Genomic DNA, 27,821 nt, shown 5'->3' with positions numbered 1-27,821 from the left:
TCCTCTTGTCCTATCACTTGATGCTGGGGTAGGGGAGAAGAGACCAGTCCCCAGTTCACCACAACCTTCTTTCAGGTAGTTGTAGAGAGGTCTCCCTTCAGCCTCCTTTTCTCCAGGCTAAAAAAACCCAGCTCCCTCAGTCTCTCCTCATAAGACTTGTGCTTTAGACCCTTCACCAGCTTCCTTGCCCTTCTCTGGACATGCTGCAGAACCTCAATGTCTTTCTTGAAATGAGGGACCCAAAACTGAACACAGTATTCGAGGTAAGGCCTCACCAGTGCCAAGTACAGGGGGATGGTCACTTCCTGCTGGCCACACTATTTCTGATACAATCCAGGATGCTGCTGGCCTGCTTGGCCACCAGGGCTGTTGACCGATACCCCTAGATCCATTTATGCCCGGCAGCTCTCCAGCCACTCTTCCTCAAGCCTGTAGCGCTGCATAGGATTATTGCGACCCACGTGCAGGACCCGACACTTGGCCTTGTTGAGCCTCATACCGTTGGCCTCGGCCCATTGATCCAGCCTGTCCAGGTCCCTCTGCAGAGCCTTCCTATCCTCAAGCAGATCAACACTCCCACCCAACTTGGTGGTGGTTGCAAACTTACTGCAGGTTCACTCGATTCCCTCATCCAGATCATTGATAAAGACATTAAAGAGAACAGGCACCAATACTGAGCCGTGGGGAACACCACTTGTGACCAGTCGCCAACTGTATTTAACTCCATTCACCACCACTCTTTGGGCCCGGCCATCCAGACAGTTTTTTTTACTCGGAGAAGAGTATACCCACGCAAGCCATGGGCAGCCATTTTCTCCAGGAAAACGCTGTGGGAAATGGTGTCAGGTGTTTTAATGAAATCCAGGCAGACAACATCTGTAGCCTTTCCCTCATCCACTAAGTGCCTCAACATGTCATGGACAGAGATCAGGTTACTCAAGCAGGACTTGCCTTTCATAAACCCATGCTGACTGGGCCTGACCGCCTGTGTCATGGCACTCAAGGTGATCTGCTCCATAGCCTTCCCCAGCACCGAGGTCAGACTGTAGTTCCCTGGATCCTCCTTCTAGCCCTTCTTGTGAATGGACATCACATTTGCTAACCTCCAGTCACCTGGGACCTCCCTGATTAGCCGGGATTGCTGATAAATGATGGAAAGTTCGAGCTCCATCGGTACTCTTGCGTGGATCCTGTCCAGCCCCATAGAGTTGTGATTGTCTAAGTGATGCAGCAGGTCACTAACCATCTCCCCTTGGACTATGGAGGCTTCGTTCTGCTCCCCATGCCTGTCTTCAAGCTCAGGGGGCTGGATATCCTGAGAACAACTGGTCTTACTGTTTAAAGACTGCAGCAAAGAAGACATTAAGTACCTCATCTTTTTCCTCAGCCTTTGTCACAATGTTTCCTCCCTCATCCAATAAAGGATGGAGATTCTCCTTAGACCTCCTTTTATTGCAAGTGTACTTATGGAAACATTTTTTATGGCAGTAGCCAGATTAAGTTATAGTTGCGCTTTGGCCCTGTTAATTTTTTCTCTGCATAACCTCACAACCTCCTTGTAGTCCTCCTGAGTGACCCTGCCCGTTCTTCCAAAGGTCATAAACTCTTTTTTTTTCCTGAGTTCCAGACAGAGCTCTCTGTTCAGTCAGGCCGGTGTTCTTTCCCACTGGCTTGTCTTTTGGCACATGGGGACAGCCTGCTCCTGCGCCTTTGAGATTTCCTTCTTGAAGAATGTCCAGCATTCAGGACTGCCTCACAAGACATTAATATTCTGGCCCCCCCAACCCCCAGCTTTTTTTTTTTTTTTTTTTTTCCCATGCTTTGAGGTAAGTGATCTAAATCTGATATTCAGGTAAAAGGATGCTGTATTTTTTTCACCTAAATTAGGCAGTATTAGAATTTCATGGTTCTTGCACTACTTTTGCCTAAACATGTAGCTTTGACTGACTTTGATCCTCCCAAAAGTGAGACAAAAGCAGTGCTTAACAAATAGTTGAATTGGATCTGTGATATGGTGTGACCCAAAATGAAAAGCCAGAGGAAAGCATTTTTTGCTTATTTGACAGATGAGCTCTTGGAAGCTAAAATGCCTCAGACATCATGTCATCAGAACAGCTGGCAATGTCAAGTTGGTTTGTTGTTGACCCCAAGTAGTATTTGTTAGTTTAAGTCCTGCATTTCAGCATTATTCTGAGAAATAGTATTTATCACAGTGAGTGGTTTATCAATTTTCTGCAAGACATTCTGTCTAAAGATTTTCCTTGTTAGGAAATTTTTGGTTTCAGAGTTAATTTTTCAAAGTGATTTCATGTCCACAGGAATGAAGATTTATTTGACAGTATTTTAAGTGCTCTACTAGTAAGTTCATATTATAATGCCAGCTATTTCTCTACAATTTCAGCTTATTTTGATTGATCAGATTTTCTGCAGTGTGTTTGAATATATTGACTATTTTAATGTTTCTGTACTACAACATACACTGGTGTATATTTCTTCGTGGTTTTTTGGATGTTTTAATTGGACAACTTTCCAGGTAAAACCTACAAAATCAGACCTTGATTTTAATACTTGCATTAGTCAAAGATCCATGTACATGGTGAGACAATCTTGGAAAAATTGTGTTGCACAGAGCTGTGTGAATATTTCCCTAATGTCATTGCCTCAACAGTAAAGAGCAACTGCAAGAGAAGCAAATAACTCCTTAGAGTTAATGTTGATCAGCATCTCTGCAGGAAAACTAGGAAGTAAAACATTGGAAAACAGATCCAAACCTCAAGAAGCAAGGAGACACTCAATCTGTCTTCAGTTTGTCTTGATACACTGTCTTAAAATAGTGTATTATTCTTTCTTGAAAATTCATTGTAGCTTTCTGTCTTCTGCAATAAGCAGCACAGTGGGTACAAAGAACATGGGTACACTTTGAAAACTCTCAGAATTTCAGTTTATCTCAGTTGCGTCCTCTGGAATATCCTAAGCATATGTAGCGTACTTGCAAATGTTCCATCAATGTAATTAAATCTTTAAAGTAAGAATAATACACAAATTTCATGTGTGCTTGCATATCCTACATTATTAAGCAAAAAAATAGTCTACACTGACCTCGCTATTGGATCATAGCATGGGCTGCATCTGCCTGCTGCAGCTAAAGCCGCAGTGTTCCTCTAATAAAGTGAAGAGCAGTTGTTCACACTGCTTTTGGATTAATTTCAGTGTACATATGAATTCTAGATTCTTCATCAGATAGCATGCACATTTATTTAAACTTTCAAATGTGTTTTTTGTCACAGACTTATCTCCTCGTATTATTCCACTGCAACACTCTTTGGTTACCAGAGCTGTCAGGGACCAGAACCTTTCATCTGTGTGGACAGCTGAATATGCTCTTGATTTGTTCTTTATTGGTGGACTCATTCCAGAGGCTGTGTGGTTAACACACAGACTTGGGGACTGGAAACTGTCTGTATCAATTGGTGTGGCCTACCAGCTCTATTGTCGGAACTCTGAGTTCTCAAGGTAACTTTGAGCTTGAAATTAGCATGTTATATTTTGTTATAAATGTTAGTTGCATGAAATTTATTGTAGCAAGACATATCCTTTGCCTCAGAAACTTACATTCCCACACTCCTAGTAGGTGTAGACCTGGTATGTCAAGACTAGTTATTTTGTCTTAAATACTTATTTAACAGAGCTTCATCAGATTATCTGTGGCTTTTACTTTGTCATTAACAGTTTCTTGTTATACTTTCAGACTGAAAAACACAGAGCATTACCTGCCATTAAGCTTATCACCGATGCAGACTTTTCAGGAAAAGTTGCAATCTTTGTTAGGACAGCCAGTTACTTCTGAAACATCAGGATGTATTAAATACAAACAGTTTACAGGTACATAAAATTATAAATGATTATGGTTATTTTTCATGTTATTTCACTGCATATTCTATGTTATACACTGTGCTAAAAAGAAACAATTACCTCATCTTTTCCAGTGTTTGCATTACTGTTATAATGTATTCAAATACTTTCATTTTATAGGGGTTTGGGTTTTGGCTTTGATCATTCCAAAAAGGACTGTATTATCAATCATGTCGTCTTTGTGCATATCAACCAAAACCTTAGTGTCAAATAACTGAAGAAAACTGAAGCTTCATTAAAATAAAAAAATGCCCTGAAGCAAATATGGATGTGTTAACAGCTGGGAAAGTATCATCATACTTAAAATTAGTTGTATGATGGTGTTTAATTTTTGCCTTTCCTCTCTGTCGAAGAGGAAGAGGGCTGTATCTCCAAGCCTGACAGCTCCATCCCCCTGTGTCCAACAGCTAGCAAGGCTGAGACTGTATTCCCAGTAGGCACATATGCCTTTATACAGCTGGACACACAGATCTACACCTACAGACATGCTCAGCACTTGCACAAACAGCACCAAACATCCTACCCTGTTTCCCTTTCTTGCTGGTCAGGATGAAGGTCTGCATATACATACCTATATGGTTTAGACCCAGTTGCTGGCATCTGCATATACAAGCCCCCAACGCTCCAGCTCTACTCCCTTTTCTGGTACAGACCCACACACAGATACCCTTTTTCCCCCAGTCCACATACTGTCTATGCAGTCCCACAGTAGCTGGCCTTGAATATGCAGTCCATCTAGTAGCTAGCTGTTCTGGGATCTTCTATCCTTCCAGGCCCCTCACCCTTAGAGACACACATACCTGTGTGCACACTATCTTCCTGGCAGGTGGTCACGACTCCCTTGGTCTCTCCAGTATCCAAATACCGTTGTCTTGTCCTTAGAGACAGGCAGACACACAAGCAGGTCTCTCAGTTGTTTCTGCAGCAGTTGGTCAGGTCCCTCCACTCACTGCCAGTTCTGTGGTCTTACTGTTGCAAGAGCGAGATGTGCACACCCCTAGCTCCCAGGACACTTCATTTACTCGTCAGTTGTCTGACTTGATACTTGCTAGCACTCACACATTCTCTTACATAGCCTCACATGCTCCAGTTGCTGGCGCTATGGATACATGGGCACTCGGACCCACGGTCCCGCACCATTTGCTGGCACTAGATTTGACTTAACTCCAGTCTCTGCAGTTGCTGGCATCCCAGACACATGGGCTTTCTGACCCATGCTCCTGCTCCAGTTGCTGGCACTTAAAATCCTATATACAGACATGCAGAATAGAGAGACCCTCACCCAGGAAAAGAGATGTGCTGCCAGGGCCCAGCAGAGGTGAGGCTGCCATAACTCCATGCCATACTTTTGGTTTCTTTCCTGAAGGTCCCATAATGAGCCTCGTGCAATAACAAAAAGCGCGTCCCCTGCATCCTATCCTTCTGGACAGTAACTGCTTTTAAGCAAAAAGATATGGAAGAGAGCCACTCTCATTGGCTCATCTTGATGGGTTTCATACCTGTACACTGGGTGTCTGTTTCTCTGAGAACATAATTTGCTGTTGTGGTTTGTGGAGGTGAGCCTTTCATGGGTTGATTTTTCTACTGTGAGTAGATGGGTCAAGGCGTTATTCAGGTTCCCCCCCCTGCTGTTGACTATGTGCTCCTTTATATGTGTGTATACGAGCTTTTTATCACATAACCTAACTTAATACTTTACTTCTGAAATTCCCCCAATTAGCTAGATCAACATGTCCTTCTTTACATTTTACAGAAAGTTTACTGGCATGATCTGTATTCCTTGCTGTCTTTCTGTGTATTTGGAAGCCACGTTTCAAGTTCCCTTTAGCAGGTTGATGTCAATTAATCTTTAAGACATATCCCAAACACTGTGTAGACTCTTCTTTTCTACTAATTTCCAAGGATTTTATTTCAGACATGCACACGTATATGTGCTGTATATAGTAATGTGTAAGTAGGATAGATAGGAGAAAGATTGGTCAGCACATATTTCAAGACAAGCAGGAGGAGTAGAAATGAAATAGAGCAGTGTAATATTATGCTAATTTCAGAACCAATAAATGATGTATGTTAAAGGTCCTGCTCCTTCTAGGAGATGAGGAAAAAATGTAATAATATGTAAAAGAGAAAAAACAAATACACATTTTTCTTTCCTTGATCATCATGCTCACTGAAGAGTTGTTGTAGTCATTATTAATAGTGTACCTAGTTTATGCCTGCTTGGTGAGAATGATTTGCCAGAGTTTTAAGCCAAGCAAGTGCATGGCTGAAAAGTTCAGTTCTCTATCTAGAAAGGCAATAACTTTCCCCTTAATGTGGCAAAAACTGAAGTTAATAATTGAATACCATTTTCAAACGTGAGAGATCTTATCTTAAAGCAAGTAGATGCGATGTATACATTGTAATAGAAAAATACAGATTCTGAGAATGTAGCCTCATGATTTCAGAATGAAAGCCATGTATTAATTGAGTCCATTAATTTATTTGTTTCTGTGCTTAATATTTTATAGACCCCATTGAAGAGGAAGATGCAAATGTTCTTTATAGTTCAATACAGGAACTACTGAAAGCAGCTGTTATGGCAGATGCTGATATTCTGTCAGAGACATTTCAGCTTTTGATGGATTCTGCCAAGGATCTTAGCAGAAAATTGTATGGTTTAGTTCCAGATGGTCTTTATCTTCCAGCACCGCCATTATACTGTCCTCAGCCAGCTTCTCTCAGTGAAGTAAGCGTGCATGACAGAAGTTTCTTGGGGCTTTGTTTGAATGTATTTATGAAATAATCATGATCTTCATTCTGGTTTCTTGCAACTTAGTTTTCTGTCTTGTTTTTTCCTTCACTTACTTAAGTAGCACCATAGTGATAAGAAAGTATGTGTGTGTCTGGTTTTTCCGTGAAAGATCTATTCTCTAAAGAGGAAGGGAAATATTCTTAGGAGAAGAAAAAATGTTTAGGTCAGATTCTTTATTGTATATGTCCTTTCTAATTTGTGGGCTTGGTTTTTTTTCTTGGAATTTGCATTTTCTAGGAAGACTGCAATGACATTCTTTTGAAAATTGAGAGAGAAAGTCGTCAGAAAGTGTCAGGAGTTCTTCAGCGAATTATCTTGCTCTTCCGTGCTGCTCATTGTTCCTGCCCTGCAGCACAGTGGTATATTGCACAACTGAAGTGGACAAGAAAAGTTATGCAGAAAGTAAGCATTTAACTTGGGGGTTTTTTTGTAATCAGTGGTAAATGTTGCTGACGAGTTTGAAATTGCATTACAGAAGTGTTCAGTCTCATCTGGACTTTTGTGTCATGGTTTTTATATGCCTTCTAGTTTTACACTCCATGTTCAGTTCTTTTAGGAAACCAGAACTTTTTTTTTTATATATATATATATATGTATATATATGTAGGGTATCTACTTAATAAATGTCTCCTTCTACGTATATTTCTATACTTACTTCGTAACGTACAAACTCATTTCTTTCTCCATTTGAAAGAAACAAGGTGATTTTAATTGGGACTTACAGCTGTTAACTGAAGTGTGTTCTGGATCGCTTAGAGTTGAATACATAACAGAGAATGTGATACTGACTGCCAGTAAAGTGGTCACCTTAGTGCACAGAGCACAGGACTTAAAAGATCTCATTCTACTCATGTGCATTTTGTTTGCACAGAACCAAGCTTGGAATATATAGATTCAAAATTTTTGTGTAAACTCAGGCCTTTCTTAGGTCATTGTTACACAGCCACTTAAAGAAGGTTGACTTGCTACAGAACGAGGTGCGTGTGACTGTCTGCCTTCCCTCAATGCCCGTGCACCAGCTTTCATGCAATGATTCAGATCAGGAACTGGTCTGACTGACAAATATTTTCTTCCTTTTGCTCATTGCATGGTCACATGCTTAATGCTGGCACAGGGAGGTGAAACAGGAGGGGAAACTAGTCTGCCTTGGTTGACAGCAGCCTGGGCTGTGTTTGTTTACACTGGTTTCTTAATTGTAGTCTTAGCTCTTTCTATACTTTTTTGCTCTTGTATTTCACGGTAATCATGAGTACCATGTAAACAAAAGCACTTTTTTGTGCCGTAGCTCATACTAAACATATTCCTTTAAATGAATTTTCAGACTACTGATTTGAAGAAAATGGAAACCAAGCTAAAGGGAATTCTACTTATTTTGGTAGTATTCTGCTAATAACTGAAAGGCAGTACATTTAGTAGCGATACATACAAAGCTTTAACTGATTTTTATTTCCATTTTGATTGATTGATTATTTATTTATTTATTTGTTCATTCATTTTTACTATCCATAGATTCGAATGAAAGGATCTCTTCCTTCGCTAAGTCCATTCCCAGAGACTTTGCTTCGTTACTCCAATTTCCGCACTGTTTTCTACAGATGTACACCTTCTGGAGACCATCAATTTGATGATATTACCTGTAAAATTTTAGGTGTGTATGCAATAAAATAGAATAATTTAGAGCTGGAAAAAGAGCACAAGTGAGAATCCATGGGTGCAAAGAAACTCTTATTAGCTTGAAATGGTATACCACAATGTGGGCAGAAACACACTCTCTTTCCAGCTTTTATCTTAGTTATCAAAACTCTTAATCTGAAAGTTGCTGTTCTGGATTGGTGTGTGTGTTATAGATCTGCCAGATGTGAAAGAACATGAACACTAAGTGGGACTGCAGAGCATTGTTGAAAACACTGTTGAGTAATTATTCTCTTTACCTGCTGTTAAGATAATGCTAATTCCTTTCTTCTAGCTAAAAATCTCAAACAGTTTTATTTCATGTATTTAAATAGAATCTCGCCATGTTTGTGTTATAGGTTGGTTCAGAGAGCTATGTGCATTGTGTTGGATGTTTCATGTTCGTGAAAGATTATCTGACAACTGTAGGCGCTACCAAACTGCAAGGGAAAACATTAACAATCATAAGGTAATTATATTACTAAAAATCCATTTTAATTGCATAAAGCTATAAGAAAAATTCTAAAGGTCTGCTGTACATTTCTGTGAGAACTTTTATTTGCTTAACAGGACAAAATTAGCACAGTGCTGTAATGTGCGGTAAGTTTTTGATGCTACAGGATAGTGCTGTCCATGTGAACTACATCTTTCTAATAGTATTTCTGTTGGGCTTTTGCTTGGCATTTAACTCAGATAATTAAAGAGGTACTGCCAGAAGAGCAATAGTTTCTACACCTTTTGTCTACCTAAGTATTTACTGCTTTTTTTTTTCATAAGATTAAGATGGTTTGGGTGTTTCCTGACCAATATATAGTTGACACACCAAAATATTTCTTTGATGCACTAAATATACATGGTTTTCAAAAAGAATAATGAAAAATATTAGAATTTAATCATGTTTTTTCTATTTGTACCCTCATCAGTTGATGTCAGAGGTCAAGGAAGTGACAGAAAGAAACTACTAGCATAATATTTGTCATATATTCTGTGGCAGCACAAATGTTGATTTTTGTCCTATCTAGTCTGGCAACTCATCTGTCCTTAGCAAAGGTTGCTTCTTTCTTGAAGCAAATCCAAAATTTCTCTTCACCAGAAAAATCAAGCTTCAAATAAACAGGACAGCTTTGTTTCTAAAAGTAGAATAGTCTGTTTTTTCTGTGCTTTGTGCGACAGTGGCAAATGAGATAGAAACCACTGATTGTTTCAAAGTAAACTGATCCATCTTAAAAGCCTCATGGCTGGCTTAAATATCTTGCTCCCAACAAAAGAATTTGTGATCAGTTTAAGTCACAGTAAAATTATTACTTCACCCAGTAATTCAGTATATTTAATCAGTTACAGCCTGTTTAGTCAAATCGTCAGGTTTTACTCTAAATGACTGTAAACAGACTCTTCAGCAGTGTGTTAATGGAATTATTTCCTAAACTGGTTCAAAAAAAGCTCCTTTTTTTTTTCTTTCTTTTTTTTTAATATAAGTTATGGTCCTTTACAACTCTGGTCTGTCTCCTAGCATTGTATACTTCTCTGTTTGACAGTTAAATTAGAGATTTTTATTTTCTGTTGGTTAGGGAAGAATCATTATAATTTGCAACGTGTGAATAATTTAACTGAAATGCATTGTTCATATCAATTAATGTTTCTATAGCAAGGTGGGTTTTTTTAGGATCTGAAGAAGAATGAATGTGATGCCTCCATAGTTGAGCATTGTCTGAATGCAGTGGAGTGGGCTTGTCGAATGCTTCCTTTCTGCAGGTTCATGAATATTGAAGAATTAGTTCAAGATGTAATTTTGAGTCTGCTTGGAGAATTGCCACCAGTGAAAAAGGTAAAAGACATTAAAGCTAGAACATAAGCAATAGAGATTATCACAAATGTTTCTTCTTCTAAAAGCTACTTGTTAGACTTTCTAGAGGTGTAAGTTCTGTGGGAAATTATACCTTACTTGTGTGTTAGGTACTTGAAACAATACCTTATTTTGTACAGGTGGCAGAGATTTTCGTAAAAGCATTTCCTAATCCTGAAGATATAAGAGTTCCACTAAGAGATAAATACAATGGACTTCAGCAGCGACTCAGACACAGTGTTGTTAAAGGTAACATGCATGCTTCTTCAGGAATATTCAGTGAACTTTCTTTTTTACCCTACTTATTAATTAACTTGTGACAATACCTTCTTTCATGCACCATGTAAAACAATTATTATAGTTTTCAGTTTGACAACTTTGAGAGAGTTTTGTGGTAAATTCTGTATTTTCTTTCTAGTATGTTTATACCAATAACAGAATATCATGACTTCCAAGTTGATGGTGTTTCTTCACTTTATCACAGTTTCTGTCTGTATTTCTAAATGGCTGTAATTTATGATGATTCCAAGTTCATTGATGGCTCAATTTGAGAGGATAATTGAAAACTGAGAAGTTTGCGTTTAAAATCTCTTGGTTTTATTTCTTTTGGTAGGTCCTGAAAGTGAAGAAATGATGTCTGTTGTTCTACAGGCTACTGAAAAAGGGAGAATGAAGGCCTTTAGACGTGTAATAAGGAATATAGGCCCTATAGAAATTAATATCTGGGAGCCAGCAGAGGAGGGAGCAGCAGATAATGAGGAACACTGTTTTGACAGATTCTCATTAGGCACTAGTCTAAGCAGAAGCACACTTACTGATGTTGAGAATCCTCAGGTATATAGTGATGCTGACACAGCAGATACACTTTCTGATGCTTTGCTTACTGAAGAAACGAGAGCTCAAACACCTTCACTCCAAAGGTAGGAAAAAAATGGCAGCAGAAGCCTTTCTATTTAAATTTAAAAAAAAAAAAAAAAAAAGAAAAAACATTGTATCTTCCTGTTCAAGTAATCTTCACCAAACAGGATGATTTAACTTTGTGTAATTTATCAAATGAAGAGTTACAAATTTACCAAATCTTAGAACGGCTAATGTTGTATCAGTTACTTTGTGACTAACATGTTATTGAAGTGTAAATTATTATCAGGTATGACCATGTTCATATGCGATACTGCTGAGTTGCTGTGTATGTAAAAACTATGGATTTTTTGTTTGATTAATTTGCCACCTTAACATTGTATTAATGTAAATCTGGGGGGTTTAGTTTCCTGTTAGTAACAATAGAGGAAGAAAATAAACTAATGTTGCATTTACTGGTTTTTTTCATGTAATTCTTAAAAAGTATTTTGGCATTAATGATACTTACGTTTCTTGTCTTACAGGGATAATGAACAGCAGAGACAAGAAGTAGGTAGCAAAAATACCACATGCAAGATAAAAGCTCTTAACTGGAAAACAAAACATAAAGACAAAGTACATGGAAAAGACATTCATAATCAATGTAACTTGCCTATAGTTGGTGCATGGGAATTTGAACGTGATGATGATGAATATGTTCATTTTTTAGAACTCTTTTTGAGTTACGTGCTTGAGAGAGACCTGATGAAGTACAGTGATGTTGGAATTCCATTTCTTACTAGTTTTTCTGGACTTCTTCGAGAGCATGAATTAAACTCTCTCTTTTTTGATGTTCATACAACACTAAAACGTCGACAAGGCAAAACTAGAAGCCAAAGTGTGTTTAGGGCAGGGTCTTGCTATTCTGTCACCCTAGCACCTTGTGGTCCTGAAACAGTGGCTGTCTATAATGAAAATCAAAATATTTTGGAAAATCCAACCATTTTACATTCCATTATACAGACAACAGGACCTTCTGTGCGTAACCTAATGAAAGGACATAATGAAGGATTATTTGGTTTAAAACACAAGTCAATTTACAGAGCCCACAGTGACAATCAAGGAGTCAGTGTTGCCCCAGCAAGCCAGACCTTTCCTAACCATTCTTTCTCTAGCCTGCAAACTCAGGCAACTTCTAAATACATTTACAAAACTGTTGATATAGTTGATATCGTACCAGGAGAAGAACTAGCTGTAGAATTGATGGGTAAATTGAGCAATATTGCAAAACTGCTGGAGTGGATGATCAGATGGTCTGATAAAAGACTGCTCTGTTGTTCCAATAAACAAGATTCCTTAGAAGAGATTCTCCCAGTGATACATGTGAAAACATCATCAGCTGCTGTTCTTACTTCTTTGTGGCTGTTAGAACACTTATACAGAGATGGCTCTCATGCAAAGAGCGTAAAATTTAAGGTAAGAAAGATGGTGGGGTAAGCATCAATGAAATGTGTGTGAGTTAGTTATGCCAGTAAAGAAAATCACACACATCTTTTACCTCATGCTTCTGTTCTCAGTAAAACCTGGAATATTGAGTGATAGCCTTTATTTTTACGTTTATTGGGAGAAGAAAAACATTCCAGGAATACTGGAACTCTGTCTGTAGGAAGACTTTGGTTTGAATTTTCAGTTCTCTTTGGAAGTCCTGTTTAAAATCGAACTCATTTATCTAGATACCATGTTATTTGAGAAGATTCCTATAAGTTTGGCCATTGTGTCTAGTGTTAGACATCATCTTTGAAGAAACCTAGTACTGGGGATAGAGTATGTAAAAACAAGACAAAGAATTAAGAAATAATTTTTCTAGGGAGACTTGAATTTAGATTCATTTGTGTGTCAGATACAGTCTGACCAGAGTTACAGACTGGTGAAAAGTGAATTTTGAATTTCTATCTAGCACTTATACAGAGTTGGAAAATGTGTGTTAATATAAAAGAAGACCTTTGCTGGAAGAACCTGATAAGTATTGTTTTATTTTATATTTAGGGACAACTGTATCACTTATCTTCTTTAGTTAAGGCCACGTGAAGAGTTTTGAGGGAAGAGGGTTGTGGAGGTTTTTAGAGGTTTTTAATCCAGGTCAAAAGAGGTTTTGTCTTGGTTTTGGTTTGTGTTTTCTGACAAGTGGCACCTGTATTTTACTTACAACTTACTGCCAGAATTTTGAGCGTGTGTCTAATTGCCTGATTATGTATGGCTTTTTGCCTCTCAAACTCGTTTGGAGTTTTGTATTACATGTGCTGAAGGCCAAATCTTATTGTGTATCTTTTTATAGAGTATATTTATTGTCGTGTAGTGTCTTTGACAACTGACACTCAATTGACAGTGACAAATCTCTCATTTTATGTTTCCTTTGGATAATTCAGAGAACCATTGATTCACTTAATGCAAAAAGGGGCAAAACTCAGGTTCCACAGGCAACTGTAAATCTAGAATTTCTCAGCTCTATAATAGAGAAAAGGATATGAAGTTAAGCAGAAACATACTATATGAAATCATTATTTTGGGGTTTTTTAAAGTATCGGCTATCTGTTTTTTAACAGTGAATTTTCATTATCATTCTTAATAGAGTCTGGATAATCGGTGTCTGAAAGAATTTGCATCTCTATCAGAAGCCCAGTCTAGGACAGAGAAAGAAAGTAGTATGGATGAAGGCTCTTCCATGCTGGCCAGTCTTCCTCTTGATGTCCAGAGTGTACAAGCCTATGATGATCTTTGTGAAATGGGTTTTGGGTAATTTATTTTTTTTTAACCTAAGAACTCTAGTTGATCGTAATTCGTCAGCAAAACAGCATATCAGTATGAAGACTTCTACTGTTATTACCGGTAATATACATGTTTAATTTTCAGTGCAAAGTCAAACCATGCACATAGTTTAGAGCTACATAAAGCAGATTAAGTATTCTCCATCAGCAGATATACCTCTTGGTAGAAAACAATGTAGCTGTTGCATATGAAGTGAATTGTACATACAAACTTGTTGTTTATAAATTTAATGATGTGGAAATGGAATCTAGATTTCTGATATAATTGATATCAAGGTTTTTTTTAAAAAAAAAACAGATAAATTCAACGGTCTTTAGTGTCATTTTCTTTGCATTGAGATGAGAGTTCACAATATTAGTTTATTTTTCCCTGGATCTGTAGTCTAGCTATGTTCATGTGTGCATGTCAGAAAAATAGATGGAAAAGACAGTAAATATTTTATTTGTTAATATCTTACATGATTCTGAAGATGGAGATTCCTTAACCTGAAGTTCTTTGAGACATTTCTCTTCATTATTTGGTGCACTAAAGAAACAAAAGATCTTTGGTATTAGTATTTTGAGACATTATTATGTGTATTCTCTGACAAGAATTTTTTAAAGTGCAATTCAGAGAGGAAATGTATATGAGCATAGATTATACCACAGCAGTGCTTATTTTACAATATGCAGTAGCCTGCAATTTGAGAGGAAGAGCCTACTTAAACTATGTCGCATACTTGTATTATTTCTGTTGCTAATTACCTTTTATAATTCCAATTACCAGAATGTCTACAAAGTCAGAATACTTTGATAAGAGGGAAATTAATCATGGGAATTATTCTGTACCTCATATGACTGAAGATCTTAATGAAGTGGGACCATTTGTTCAGGAGGAGTTAGACAGAACATCAGAAAGAGGTTTGTTTTTATGGTATATCCTTTTACTATGGTCTGACATACAAAGCAGAAGGAGTTTTGCCTGAATAGGATTATATGTCCCTCTGTTTATTTAACAAAAAAATGGAAATGAGTTTTCACTGTTCTATGGAAATTATTATTTTATCTGTTTAATAGTATAACTAAATTTTATACAATTGCTGTCTCAGGACTTTCTCATGAGTTTTTCATTTGTGTAACTTCTTTTTGCTTAGAGATAGAACAATGTGTATTAGCAAACTTAATTCTCTCATTTACTTTAATTCCAAAAATATTCATGCACAACTGTGTAATTTATGATTTGAAAATTTTAAGAGCTGAGTATGCATAGGTTAAGTTTATCATTTTCCTACCATGAAAATAAGCTGCTTTTTTTTTTTCTTCAGGTGCACGCATCATCACCAGTAATAATACAAATTTTGAATTTGCTGAGATGTTTCTCAGCTTCTTTGACTTTGCTAGGGAAAAGTGGACTGATGTGACCAGAAATCATATAGCTGTGCTCAATGTCATGTAGGTTTGTGATTTAGAGTAATTGTGTTTATTTTGTAGAGTACTTTGAGGAGCTGTATGAAACTCCAAAGACCTCCAGTACCCCTATCAAGATCAAGCCTATAGAACGTCAAAGAGGAAAGGCAAGTTGCCATCTTCCGTAGAAGCATCAAACTATTATGAATACTCTTTTCAAAATATCCTGAATTACTCAATATACTTAAGAAATTGAGGGCTTAAAGCATTTAGGATTGTTGATTTTTTTTCCCTGCTTAAATCAGTAATTAGTCACAAGTAATTACACAGTAGTAAAGTGAGATCTGCTGTAAGTGCTTTTGAAAACTGATTCATTGTTTCTAAAACTAAATGTGTGTATGCCTATATATATAAAATATGTATAATTATATATATAATTTAAATCTATGTAATGTATAACACTACATATAAATATATAAGATTATGTATGCACACATATATACAAAAGCATGTAAATTAAAGAAAATACGGATGATCATCTGGTTAATAAACCAGATTTTTACGTGTATTTTGTTATATTAGGAAGCTGTATGAAGAACTTTTTTTTTCTTTAAAAGTGTGTTCTGTCTCTGAAGTTTTCACAGGGTGATTAAGTAAAGACTCTACCACTTGTTTGCGTACTTGATTGTTTTTAAATTAAATACAGAAAGATGTTTATTTTGCTCCTTTCTGAAAAATGAATCTGGATCGGTAAAAAAGCCTTGTTTAGTCATAAGTCTCCTTTCTTTGAAATTAGCTAAGGGCTGTTAAGCTGAAATGTGATTTGCAATGCTATAAGTTTACTTGCCTTTAGTAGTCTAGATTCCGTGTTGTTAGTGGGATTAGAAACAATAAATGTATTGTGGTCTTCAATTCTGCAATGCATTTCTCTAGTGTTCTGTTCTTTAGTATTGTCTACAACGGAATTCTCTAGTGAATCTGTGGCACATGTAAAATCCTGCATTTGTTTCAATTTCGTAGTTTGTAGGTAGTTTGTGTGTAATAGGATTGTTTCCACATTTTCATCTTTACCAAGGGGATGCAAAATTAACAGAATATATTTCAAGGGTACTATATGGATATGAATTTGAAAATAAAAACTTAGAATAATGACTTTAAAAGAAGGATGGTCAGATAAATCATTAGGATATCTCCTTATTTCTGATCTCTATCAGTCCTCCGATAAGTATGTAATTTTGATTATTTTTCAGACAGAATTTTTTTCAAGTGGCTGATTAATCAAAAGTATATTTCCCTTAGGCTGATAAAATAATACTTTATTGAAGCAGAAGGGGGATATAAAAATTCACAAGTTCAGATGCATCTTTTTATATTCCAGCAGGTCTCCATTTCAGATGTAGATAGTCCCCAGGAAGATCAAAAGGTGGAAGAAACAAAGGAAGGAAAGGCTGAACAGAATGTGTGAGAGACTTTTTTTTATTGTTTTAATTTCTCTTTTAACTTTCCTTAAAAATCTAATGTAGTTTTTGTTAATTATGGTATCCAGTGAAGCCTCAATGGGTTCTTGCTGTTGCTTGTAGCAACAAACTTATAGTTTGAAACAAACTTTCAGTCATCTTCTATTTCAGTCATCATTCTATTTCACAGGTGGAGAACTGTTTTTCTAGGAAATTTTAGTGGTTAATTTGTTACACAGTGTACAAGAAAGGAAAGAGAGGTTGGTGTCTAGGAAGCAGAAGGTGAGATGGATATGGGCGATAAGCTTGTTAGCTCCTGAAAGATGGAGGGAGGTATTTTACACAACTTAAAAAGTGTACTTTATTATGATCTTTTTAAAATTTTGTGGTTTAAAATATCTCAATATTTATAATACAATGTATATAAAATTATAGAAACAGTCCATAAACCTGATTATCATCTGTTTGAATAGATTACTGCTCAGTTTGATCTCTCTGAAGTTTTTCAAGGAAAGAAACTATATTCTGTAAACACAGGTCTCATTATGTTTACCATAAGGAATCTTGGTCTTTTGTGATTTTTTTAATTTGTTTTAATGACAGAAAAATATCAACTTATTTTTATTATTAAAATTAGTTTTTTCTTTAATCCACCAAATTTGTTGTAATGGGACCTTTTTCTCTGATATACAGTGCCAGAATGTCTTGATATTTAGAAAATCGTATTAATTGTTATGACATATAAATACATATTCCTGTGTACATATAATGTTTGTAAAAAACTTTTAAATGGTTTATATTTAAAAACACTTAGAACCCTCTACTGTTTTAAACTGATATATTTTTGTTTTGCAAGAAACAGAAATAACTGCACAGAAGATGCACCTCAGAGATTTCTTATGATACTAGCTTTTCTTTTTTAGGAATGCAGATTGTAATGATATTAACAGTATTGCTTAAAATGGATTTTATCTTTTTTTGTAAATTCAAAACAACCTGGGTTTTACCTGCTGTTTATGTTGAATAGCCAGAACCTTTTCAGTGCTTTTGTTTGAGTCAGTTTCTGATTGCTAGGGAGACAAAGCATGAATGTCAATATTTGCCAGCTCAAATTGCAGTGTAATGCAGTAATTGAAGCAATGCAGATCAGTGTAGCTCCAATCAGATGGTTTTCAGGTATTTTATCTCATATTAATTAGAATACTTTTTCAAGAGGTTTTTTATATATATATGTGTGTATATATATACGCACGTGTATATATGTGTATATAGTGTATCTAAAATGAAAATAGCGTAACAAATTATTGCAGTATTTACAATATTAATTTTTTCTTTCTTTATAGCATGACTGACGTTATTAGCACCACTTCTCACTCATTCTCTTTAGAACAAGATGCAGAAGTTCCCAGGTAAGATAAACCTATAATGTTTCATGTAATAAGAAATTGACTATATCTATTAAATTTTCAGTCTGAAGTGACACGATGTGGGTTTGATTACAAAATATTTGCTGGTATTGTACCTGCAAACTGTAGTACTGTCGCAGACGGAAGCGATGCACTTCACTCTTAGAGAGAAGCAGCTGTACATTTATTGATATAAAACAGAGATTTAACAAAGTTCGATGGTAAATGCAACAGTGTTTTAACAAGATTCGAGACGGCAAGGTACACTTGGTTACTTAGTGCACAGAGGACAGTCAGACAGAGCTGTCAGGGCAATCCTCCTGTTGAGTCACAAGGTTCAGAAAGGCCCCCCTTGCTTTCTAAGCTCCTTTTCAGAGAGGAGTCTAGGTGCAGCTGGATCCAATCCTACTCCCAGACAGACCTGATCAATGGTTTATGTCTAAAGAGTTATATACACAATCAATCCTTTATATCACTTAGCTAAGATTTCAAAGTTTAGCATTCTATTAGTCACATACCAAGGATCTGTTGTGGCAAGGAATCTCACAATCTTGAGAAATAAACACAACCTTGAGCAGGCATCCCTGCTCAAGGGGAGCTGCTGGTGTACAACGCACTGCTGTGGGCGTACAGCCCAGTACTATTCAGGAGAGCTCAAAGGGCTCTTGGGCTGTTCACTATTTATGGAGGTAAGGTGATTGACCACAGTACCAGTATTGCTCAAGTTAGCCCTTGGCTATTGTGTTGTTATCTGTCTCCCCAAAACCACATTGAACCTGGTGCAGCCATCACAACTACATGCACCCAATGTGACCATCACAGGTGGTTATTGCTTGGGCAGAGTTACAGGGTCAGGTTGGTGCTTGGAGAGGGGGAGTACACCATCACAAGTACTATTTAGACTTTCCTGAAACCTTTTTGTACTGTAATCCTTGAGAATCATATACTCCTGTGTTGTGCAGAATATCACGTGAATCTAACATGTTCATTCAGAGGTACTAGATTTCAAGAGAAGTGGTACTTCTGTGTTCTGGTTCCAGACAGAATCATTATAATTACATAATATTACTATAGAAGATATATTATTTCATAAAACACCTAAGCAGTATTATAAATTTATATTCATATTTTTATAAAATTATTAAAATGCATGTGCTCTACAGCAACTGCTAGATACACATAAATATATACATAATGTTTCTATAAACAGTGAGATGTTGAAAATTGGAAAAGGGGTCAGGAGTCAATCTAAGGATTTCACTTCTAGAACAGTCCTCTCTTAAGTTTTTTCAGTTTAGAGGAAGATCCGAACTATGCATTCCTTTGGATTCCATTTTCATGTGTCTCTAATCTCACATCCTTGTTGAGTTTTTCATGTCAGCTTATTAAAGAAAAAACTCTGCTCAAACTTTTAGGGCTTCAGGCCATGCTTACACATTCTAATTGTCTTCCAAAAGATTTCCTGTGCCCCTTCACACCTACGACATATAGAAAACCTTTTCAGTGTTACTCACTAGCCACTGCTTTATGCTTGTATTTCTTCACGTGCTTGGAGGCCATCCTGTTCTATTGTGAAAAGTCTTCCGAAGGTTGCCTGAAGCCATAGCAATGTCAGCATTTTTCTTAAATAGAGAAATGTCTTCTGGGTCGATTTCTGTTGATGTAGGTAAAGTCCTTCAGTTTCTTTATAACTTAATGTAAATCCTAACCCTCTCTTCTTCATTTGAGGACTTTATCTACTTAATAGTCTTTACCTACTAAAAGATCTACTTATCTCTGAGAAAATTCAATATATTGTATCATCAGGTCCATATTATTTTAATTTTAATTGTTTTCTGATCTGAAATTTTGTTGTTGATTTTTAATTCCAAATATATGAAGTCACCTTTAATTATTTATTTAGAATCATAGAATCATTTAGGTTGGAAAAGACCCTTGGGATCATCGAGTCCAACCATCAACCCCACTCTACAAAGTTCTCCCTTACACCATCAACTCCACTCTACAAAGTTCTCCCTTACACCATATCCCCTAACACCACATCTAAACTAGTCTTAAACACATCCAGGGATGGTGACTCCACCACGTCCCTGGGCAGCCTATTCCAGTGTCTGACCACTCTTTCTGTGAAGAATTTTCCTAATGTCCAGCCTAACCCTACCCTGCTGCAGCTTGAGTGTGAAAGTGAAAGTGAATCTCACACCTCTCTTATTTCAACTAATAATGTCCTTCTCCATTTCCCATCAGCTGTTTGGTTTTATGATTAACCTCTTTCTGTCAAATTACTGTTTTCTGCCTATATCTCTAGTGAAGATAACATTTCAGATACCCTTGTGACTAAAAGATCAGGTAGAACTTACATCTTTACTACTGCTTTTCATTCAGTAGAGTAGGAAACATTAGGAAAAAGATGTCATACATACTCTTCGGTGAATATTGTGCGGTCTTAATTATTAAATCTTTCCTACAAATTAATTATGCTTTAGAAAAATGATATCTTTAAAATTTTCCTGGATTGATTTAGGACTACCTCATGTAGGTGTTCTCAACATAAATGTTTTTCATACTTTTATTCTTTTCCTTTTTAAGCAATGAAGAGATTTCTCTAAGTGATGGTCAGCCCTCTCAGACTATTGTGTCAACTATGTCAAGCGTTGCCTCTGATGCTTCCATTTGTGTAAAGAAACAAGAAATCAAGGAAGAAGTCCCTACAGAGGAGAAACTAGACACATCAGAAACTGTTAGGCAGATGCTCCAAGATGAAATGTTTAAGTTAGTTCAGGTGAGAGTGTCTTGTTATTGAAAATAGTATTCACAGTACAAACTATGTTATTTAAAACAATGGAGATAATTACTGTTTTCAAGGCATTCTGTGTGTGGTTGTTTTTGAAAGAGATTTCTGGTTCCTTGTAAACTACGGTGAAAAGTCATTTGAGACTTAAAATCTTGCATTTGACTCAAGAAAATGAGAAATATAATAATAACAGTTTGAGTGTGTTTTAGTTCACATAACTCAGTGTGATCTAATAGTATAAATTAGGAAAAATTCTGAAGCTGTAATAACTTTGCAGCTATATTAGGGTTTAATTGTTTTAGTACCATGAGATGATTTCGTGCAACCTTACGTTTACTCAAACTTCACCAAAGTAGTGAAGGATTTTGTCTTGCTTTAGCATAATCTGTCTGTGGCAGGTATTTAATGTATCTCAAAAGAAAGTCTAGTACAATAAGCAATTGTACATGTGAATCATTATTGAAATTTTGGCATGTTGTTTATTTTGTCACCTAGGATAATGAACAGTTATAACACAGCCTAGACACAGAATTTTTGCTAAAATTCCTGTTAAAGTTGTTTACAGTGTTAACTTTGTATGTGTGTATCCAGCTACAGCAAATCAACTTCATGAGTTTAATGCAAATAGTGCAGTCATCCTTTGCCAACCTGCCAAATGTGCAACAAATTTTGCCACAGCATTCATCTTTACATATGGAAGGAAGCCAGCCTGCACACACTGACAAAGGCAATGGCTCTCTGAAAACACAGGTGCCCACTCAAGAAGATAAAGGAAAATGTGGTCAAAAGAGCTCTGATATTCAACCAAGGAATAGTTTAAGACATGAAAGTGACAATGACCATATAAAAGTAGGTATCAGATATCAAAGTGTCGTTTATGAACTGTTCTGTATATTTGGCATGTTATCTGTCCTGTTAAATTTGGAAAAGTTTTTGTAGTGATTTATACCATTTTTGTGCACATTTAATGCATGTTTGCTATTTCAAGATACTTGTAAATGCTGTTTTGTTTCCTTTTCTTATTTAGAATCATCTGGATGTGAATGTTTCTTTAAGCCTATTAGAAAGCCACAGCAAAGAAACGGGATTTATACCACCATCTCAACACTTCTTTTCTTCAGCACCTACTAAACCACTTCATCTCCTAGCTCCTTCCTCAGACATCCGGAAAACACCAAAGCTTATCCCTATTGAGAAAAAACTGAATTACTCAAATGGATTTCCTTTGCTTAAGCTTGAATCAGGTTATCATTTCAAACCGTCATTTTTACATCCAATAGAAATGTCTTCAGCTTTTGCTAGACCACCCCCAGTACCACGCGTAGCTTGGAGTTCATCAGATTCCTTATGGAACCGTCAGTCGTCATATGCGCTAAGAAACAGTAAGTCAAAAGAAGATTCGAATATGAGTAGATACGACCCAGAGATCCCAAGACAAATGCACGAGGAAGAGAAAAGATGGGCAGAAACAGTGCATAAGGGGCATTCCAAGGACCTGAATCTAGATCAGTATAAAGGACAGCAAGAAGTTTCACCTCAGCAGCAGTTCTCTGCAAATGAGAATATGGACAAAGCACTGATCACCCAGAACCTGGCTGGTATTCCACTGTTGCACTTGCAACTTGACTCAGTACCTAGACTTCCACCGGTTGTAAGGCAGCCAATCACTACTACTTTAATACCTGTTAGATCTGCAACAGAGGAGACTGACTCCAGAGAAACACTACAGCATACAGGAATATCACTACTCCATGCTAATTTACCTCAAAAAAAGAAGGTACTGGATTTTAATAATGTATTTTTCTAAGTTGTGGGGTTTTTTCAATTTCATGGTTTCTTATTCGTCAAAAATAAGTTAATGTTTCCAGACTATGGAATTTGGAAGTGTTGAGCATAACTACCAGAAGGGATCTGAACTGAAGTCCCTCTTACTGGCATCTCAATATGAGGCAGGCTGCAAGCTTGGAAAAGTTTTTAACAACATTAGATTGATTCCACATTCCATAGTTCATCAACATTAGTAGCAAACATAAGGAATTCACTATCTAAAATATTGGATAATATTTATATGGTAAACAATGGTTGTTTTTTTACAGAAATTTAAATTGAATTATTTGCAGAAATACAAAGAACATAGTAAGAAATCCTCTTTTGTAAGGGCAGAAATGGAATGCTAAAGGACTTGCTAGGAAAATACTATCTTCTGGATGTTGAGAACTTGATGTTTTGAAAAATGTTTTTCTGATAGACTCTCATATGCTTGCACATTCCAGTTGAAAAGAATGGAAATGTTTTTCTTTGAAAGGTGCTTCTTCGGTCCTTGTCTACATATCACAGTTCCTACCTTCATCTTCAGCTACATACATTAGCAATGCAAATATTAATGAGATACATTACATGGAGAAAATTCATATCTTTTAGTTTACTTTCAGATAATAGTTTACGCATGTACAAAGTAGATGAGATTCTGGTCCAATGCTGTTAATATTACATTTTCATTTTCTTTATGAATTGCTACAGGAGTTGTGTTCGTATAGCTGAGGTCCAAACTGGACCTGCTCTTTTCATCCAGTCTGACTGGTGTTCCTCTCTGTGTTTGCTGTATCATTGTTTCATTTTTGCTTCTCTCTCTCTGAACACTTTCAGGCACCAAAACTCATTCCACTTCAGGATCTCATTGCATTTGAGCAACGCCACCAGTATCATACTGTGCCCAATACTTCCTTTGGACAAGACCAAACTGAACCTATCCAGTTACTAAAAGCTGATGTTGAACCATTTGAACTAAGAGATGTGCAGAATAATAGAAAAAGGCAAGTCAAACTTTTCAAGTGGGTCTTCATGTTGAAATACTTACTGGTAACCTATACCTTTGAGCTCTGAAATGAGTGGGAGTTTTTACAGCAGTTTCAAATGAAGTGTGGTTGGATGTAATTCTTTTGGAGGAGAATAAAATAGCAATTATTAGTAAAGACACAGTGGGAGAAGTATATCATAAGGGCGTGAAGGGGTTGTTGCTGTTAGCGGGCTGATAGGAAGAAGACTCAAGGGGAAATGTTTTTCATACAGATGTCTGTGGTTTAAAATCCTGTTGTCACCTAGCTGTTTGCTGTATACTGTTTATGAAATGCTTTGCTGCTTACACAATGAATCTTAATAGGCTACTGTCTGCACTGCATATCATCACTGTTAGTAGTCGTATTCAAGAAGGAAGCTCTTTCAATATAATCCGAGATTCGTGCTCTGTTTCTGAATACATACAATGATTAGCAAAATTCCTGCTGAAAGGATATTTTATTTTGTTTTGCTAGGTATGTTATTCATTACTTTTGAAATTTGATTTATTCTTTGTTAATTGATTGCACAAGCAGTTAAAACAATTTGTTTAAGCTGCATGCTCAGTTGTCATATAATTTTGGTAGATTCCTGATGTTTCACAGATCTGTGTTTTCCATGGAAGTGTTAATGACATCATTGCATCTAGAACAGAACACTTGCTTCTGATTATGATGTTTTTAATGCTGGCAGTTGGAAACACAGACTCTGAGTTTTTCACTTTTAAGGTGAAAAACAATTGATAAATAAGTAACTGCACCTGGAATTTAGAATACCTGTTTTGATATTATCAGCTGAAACACTTGAAGCTACAGTTGTTGTTTTATAATCTACTTATCAGATACTAAAGCAAATAAGCAACTTTTTTAGTACAATAGTTAATTAGAAAGTTTCAGTGATTTCAGAGATTTGTTTCTTGCTGATGTATTTCTTATAGATTCTTTACAGGTATTTTGTCTAGTAGTGATTATTTTATTATACAGAAAATACAGATATGGAATGTTATGCAGTTTGTAATATTTGATATAAATAGCTTATTAGACAATTAACAGATTTTGATGTGATTGTTAAGTATTTTTATGAGTTCCTACAACAATTTTATGTAGATTTCTGGTATGGAACAGTTGTGTTTGTCTTTTCCACCTTTATTTCAGTGCATATTTCTTAATAGCAATATTTCTTAGAAAACAATGATAGGCATTTTTATTATTTCAGTGCAGTTCTTATTTGTAATTTATATGTTGACAGACAAAAGAGGCGTGATAAGCAACAAATGAAAGAGAAGGAGGAAAAGAAGAAACCAAGCGTGTCCTTCTTCCCAGATGACTCCGTCATCAGTATTGGTGATACAGTCACAGCTGTTGAATCAGGGACTGGGGTATAGAAAATGTTTTTTTCTTTGCCTTTTTCCATTCAAGTATTAGCAGGAAAGAAAGACACTGGTTTTTGATTTACATTTTCCTGCTTAAGTCTCTTCCAGGCTCTAGCCTAGAAACAGTATACATCTTCCATTCATATACTTGGATTTCCTGTAAAGAAGAAATTTATTTTTTTAAAGTATTCCAAAGTTGCTCTTGTTTTTTCCTAGGACATTAACTTGTTTAGTTTGATGGGATATTTATCTGTATGTACATTTAAAGTAAATATATATACAAACACTAATTGCTTGGGAAAAAAAAGATATTTAGCCTGGCAGTAATGCTAGGACAAATGACCCAGGCATTACTCTTTTCACATGAGGCCAGATGATGACAGTATAAGAGTGAGGATCGGGATCACGCACAAGGTCTCAGCCAAGAAACTGAGAAAAGTCTTCATCAAGCTGGGTTTTGATTTATGCACTTCTCTGTTTGTTTCCCTGGGGCTTCTTGATATCTTTTAACATATTTGGGGGTTATCCTTGCAAGTACCAGATTTCAAACTAGAACACTATCAGATTTAAAGCTAGATCACTACCCAGAGCATCAGGCTCTATTTTTGGTCCCTGCCGTATTTTCGTTGAGACTTCCCTGTCTCAGCACAGCAGCTGGACATCCTCACGAGACCTGGGTCATGTTAGTTATGATACAGATGATAATACAAAGATGTTAATTATGATACAGCAGAGACAACATTATTCTTCTTGAAGAAGAATGAGGAATTTGTGTTACTGCAGATCACCCCAAGGTACATGTGGGAAAGAATGTTAGATAGTCGGTAATTCTGCTGAGTTGGAATAGATCAGAAGAATTATAAAAGGGGATAAGAAAAGTATGTTACAATGATTTTTTTTTTTTTAATGATTATTCAGAGGAGGTATATTGGAAAGTTAACAGCATCAATAAAGCCTTTAATTGGCATTGGAACTATTTTTTAAGATAATTATTTTTCTCCTCATATTAGGATCAACAAGCAAAATCTACACCTTCCCTTCAGGATGGTTGTTTCATTTCAGTGGGCAAGTACAAGTGTCTTTAATTCTTTGAGTGCTTAAATAAAATAAATCAAGGAATAGAGGTATGATAGATTTCAAAGGAAAACTCTATAGTCATCAAGATATTAAAACCCAAATTGTGTAGTCTGTGAGCAGTACAGCGTAATGGCTTATGGGATCTTTCACCAGAAAAATAGGACAACCTTTCAGGTTGTACAACAGATATTCAGTCTTTTTTTGAGATTGTCAGTTCTTAGTTCATCAGAAGAATGCTGTAAACAGTGCTTTCAAATTCTAAATCAGTTTATTTTATTTTAAAAGATATTACAAATTTATTTGCCTGAATATTCTAATTACACAAAATTTAAGAGTCTTTTAAAAGAAAATGAATCTTTACGTTATTTCTAGATTGGAAAATGAAGACCATGCCTGTAGAAAGACTTTCTTTCTACAGATCTTTCTACAGATCTAGCATCTTTCTAGTATGTTAATTCAGTACAATATTTAGTTCTGTCAGAGGACAAAATGCAGTCCAATCTGAAATTTGGCCTTAGAGAAATACTGTCTTGCAAAACTCTTTAGAAACATCAATAAATACACATGTCATAAGTATTTTCCCCCTTTTAAGATATGATACAAATTATTATTTTACAGCATAGTATAATATTTAATTTAAAAATTATATGTCCAAACTGAGTCTTGATTTTAATTCAGTGTAACATTGTAAGTTTCCATACAGTTGCATACTCACATACAGAAGGTAGTACAAATTTTTCTTGAAGACATTCATGAAGTGTTCTTAGAGAAAGGTTAAAATTATGTGTCAGAAATGCTGAGAAAAATCTGTTGGAGCCCTTAGTTTTAAGTTAACATCATTGCTTTTGGAGATTTCCAATTTTTACATCATTTGTAGACACTTGTTGTGTATTATCACATTTTAGACACAATGGGGGAAACAATTACTACTTCAGCAGACCTACATTACATGATTTCTACAGGGAAAAAACCAGCAGAAACTCAAGATGCAAGTACCAATACTCAGCCAGGTAAGTGCCACCTGTGTGACCTACAGCAACTATTTCTGGTGTTGCTTCTTGTTAATTGTAATATTTGGTCAGTTTCCAAAACGGAGTAAGTTTTAAAAGGGAAAAACAGTATTTTATGCTGTAACATTTTCGTTTCAAAAAGTGTTAAACCAGAAGATACTGGAATATAAATTACAAAATATTAGTTAAAATAATTATAAATAAAAATATTACTGGTGCAGTCATGTAAGAGTCTCCACATGCTTTCTGTAAGGCAGTTCTGCTGTAACTTTTCCTGAAAGCTCCTTTTAGCTTAGCTTGACTTTATCTAAATGCATTTTAGACAATATTTCACATGTGACTGAAATTGTTTCCCCTCATCTTCCCCCCTAGCTTTGCTTTGATTATGAGCTGGGAAATCAGGAATGTGCATTCAGATAATGCCATCAGTGTCCTTACTTTCCTTAAATTCATGCGTTTTGGTTTTGTTTTTTTTCTTATCAAGTGCTCAAATCGTATCAGGATGTTGGAATCAGTGCTGGAAATGAGGTTTCTGAAGTTCGAAAAAATGAGCCACTCATGTCTGTTCCTGTGTCAGGTGTGGCTTCAGTCTTTCTCTACTT

The 27,821-nt window shown here is 36.2% G+C and overlaps 1 protein-coding gene across 6 annotated transcripts in view; it reads left to right on the top strand.

Moving 5' to 3' along the window:
* Window positions 1-27,821, top strand: part of CPLANE1 (ciliogenesis and planar polarity effector complex subunit 1) — a 65,052-nt gene that overhangs the window by 19,692 nt on the left and 17,539 nt on the right. For 5 of the 6 annotated variants that reach the window (XR_012584926.1, XM_074570123.1, XM_074570126.1 and 2 more), the window contains 23 exons: window positions 3,288-3,513; window positions 3,749-3,882; window positions 6,423-6,640; window positions 6,944-7,108; window positions 8,216-8,354; window positions 8,737-8,846; window positions 10,041-10,202; window positions 10,361-10,469; window positions 10,834-11,140; window positions 11,603-12,533; window positions 13,687-13,850; window positions 14,649-14,782; window positions 15,353-15,435; window positions 16,647-16,729; window positions 18,069-18,134; window positions 20,721-20,913; window positions 21,517-21,774; window positions 21,953-22,702; window positions 23,572-23,738; window positions 25,009-25,138; window positions 26,143-26,197; window positions 27,115-27,219; window positions 27,704-27,796. Coding sequence is in view for 5 of the 6 variants with exons in the window: in XM_074570123.1 (XP_074426224.1) it covers window positions 3,288-3,513; window positions 3,749-3,882; window positions 6,423-6,640; window positions 6,944-7,108; window positions 8,216-8,354; window positions 8,737-8,846; window positions 10,041-10,202; window positions 10,361-10,469; window positions 10,834-11,140; window positions 11,603-12,533; window positions 13,687-13,850; window positions 14,649-14,782; window positions 15,353-15,435; window positions 16,647-16,729; window positions 18,069-18,134; window positions 20,721-20,913; window positions 21,517-21,774; window positions 21,953-22,702; window positions 23,572-23,738; window positions 25,009-25,138; window positions 26,143-26,197; window positions 27,115-27,219; window positions 27,704-27,796 (4,782 nt within the window). In the remaining variant the exon portion in view is untranslated. The remainder of the gene's footprint in view (window positions 1-3,287; window positions 3,514-3,748; window positions 3,883-6,422; window positions 6,641-6,943; window positions 7,109-8,215; window positions 8,355-8,736; window positions 8,847-10,040; window positions 10,203-10,360; window positions 10,470-10,833; window positions 11,141-11,602; window positions 12,534-13,686; window positions 13,851-14,648; window positions 14,783-15,352; window positions 15,436-16,646; window positions 16,730-18,068; window positions 18,135-20,720; window positions 20,914-21,516; window positions 21,775-21,952; window positions 22,703-23,571; window positions 23,739-25,008; window positions 25,139-26,142; window positions 26,198-27,114; window positions 27,220-27,703; window positions 27,797-27,821) is intronic. The other variant, XM_074570124.1, reaches the window with a different exon arrangement.

The sequence above is a fragment of the Larus michahellis genome, chromosome Z (assembly GCF_964199755.1).
Source record: "Larus michahellis chromosome Z, bLarMic1.1, whole genome shotgun sequence".
NCBI classification, from domain to species: domain Eukaryota; kingdom Metazoa; phylum Chordata; class Aves; order Charadriiformes; family Laridae; genus Larus; species Larus michahellis.
Note: the sequence above shows the minus strand (reverse complement) of the source record. Positions and strands in the feature narration are given on the sequence as shown.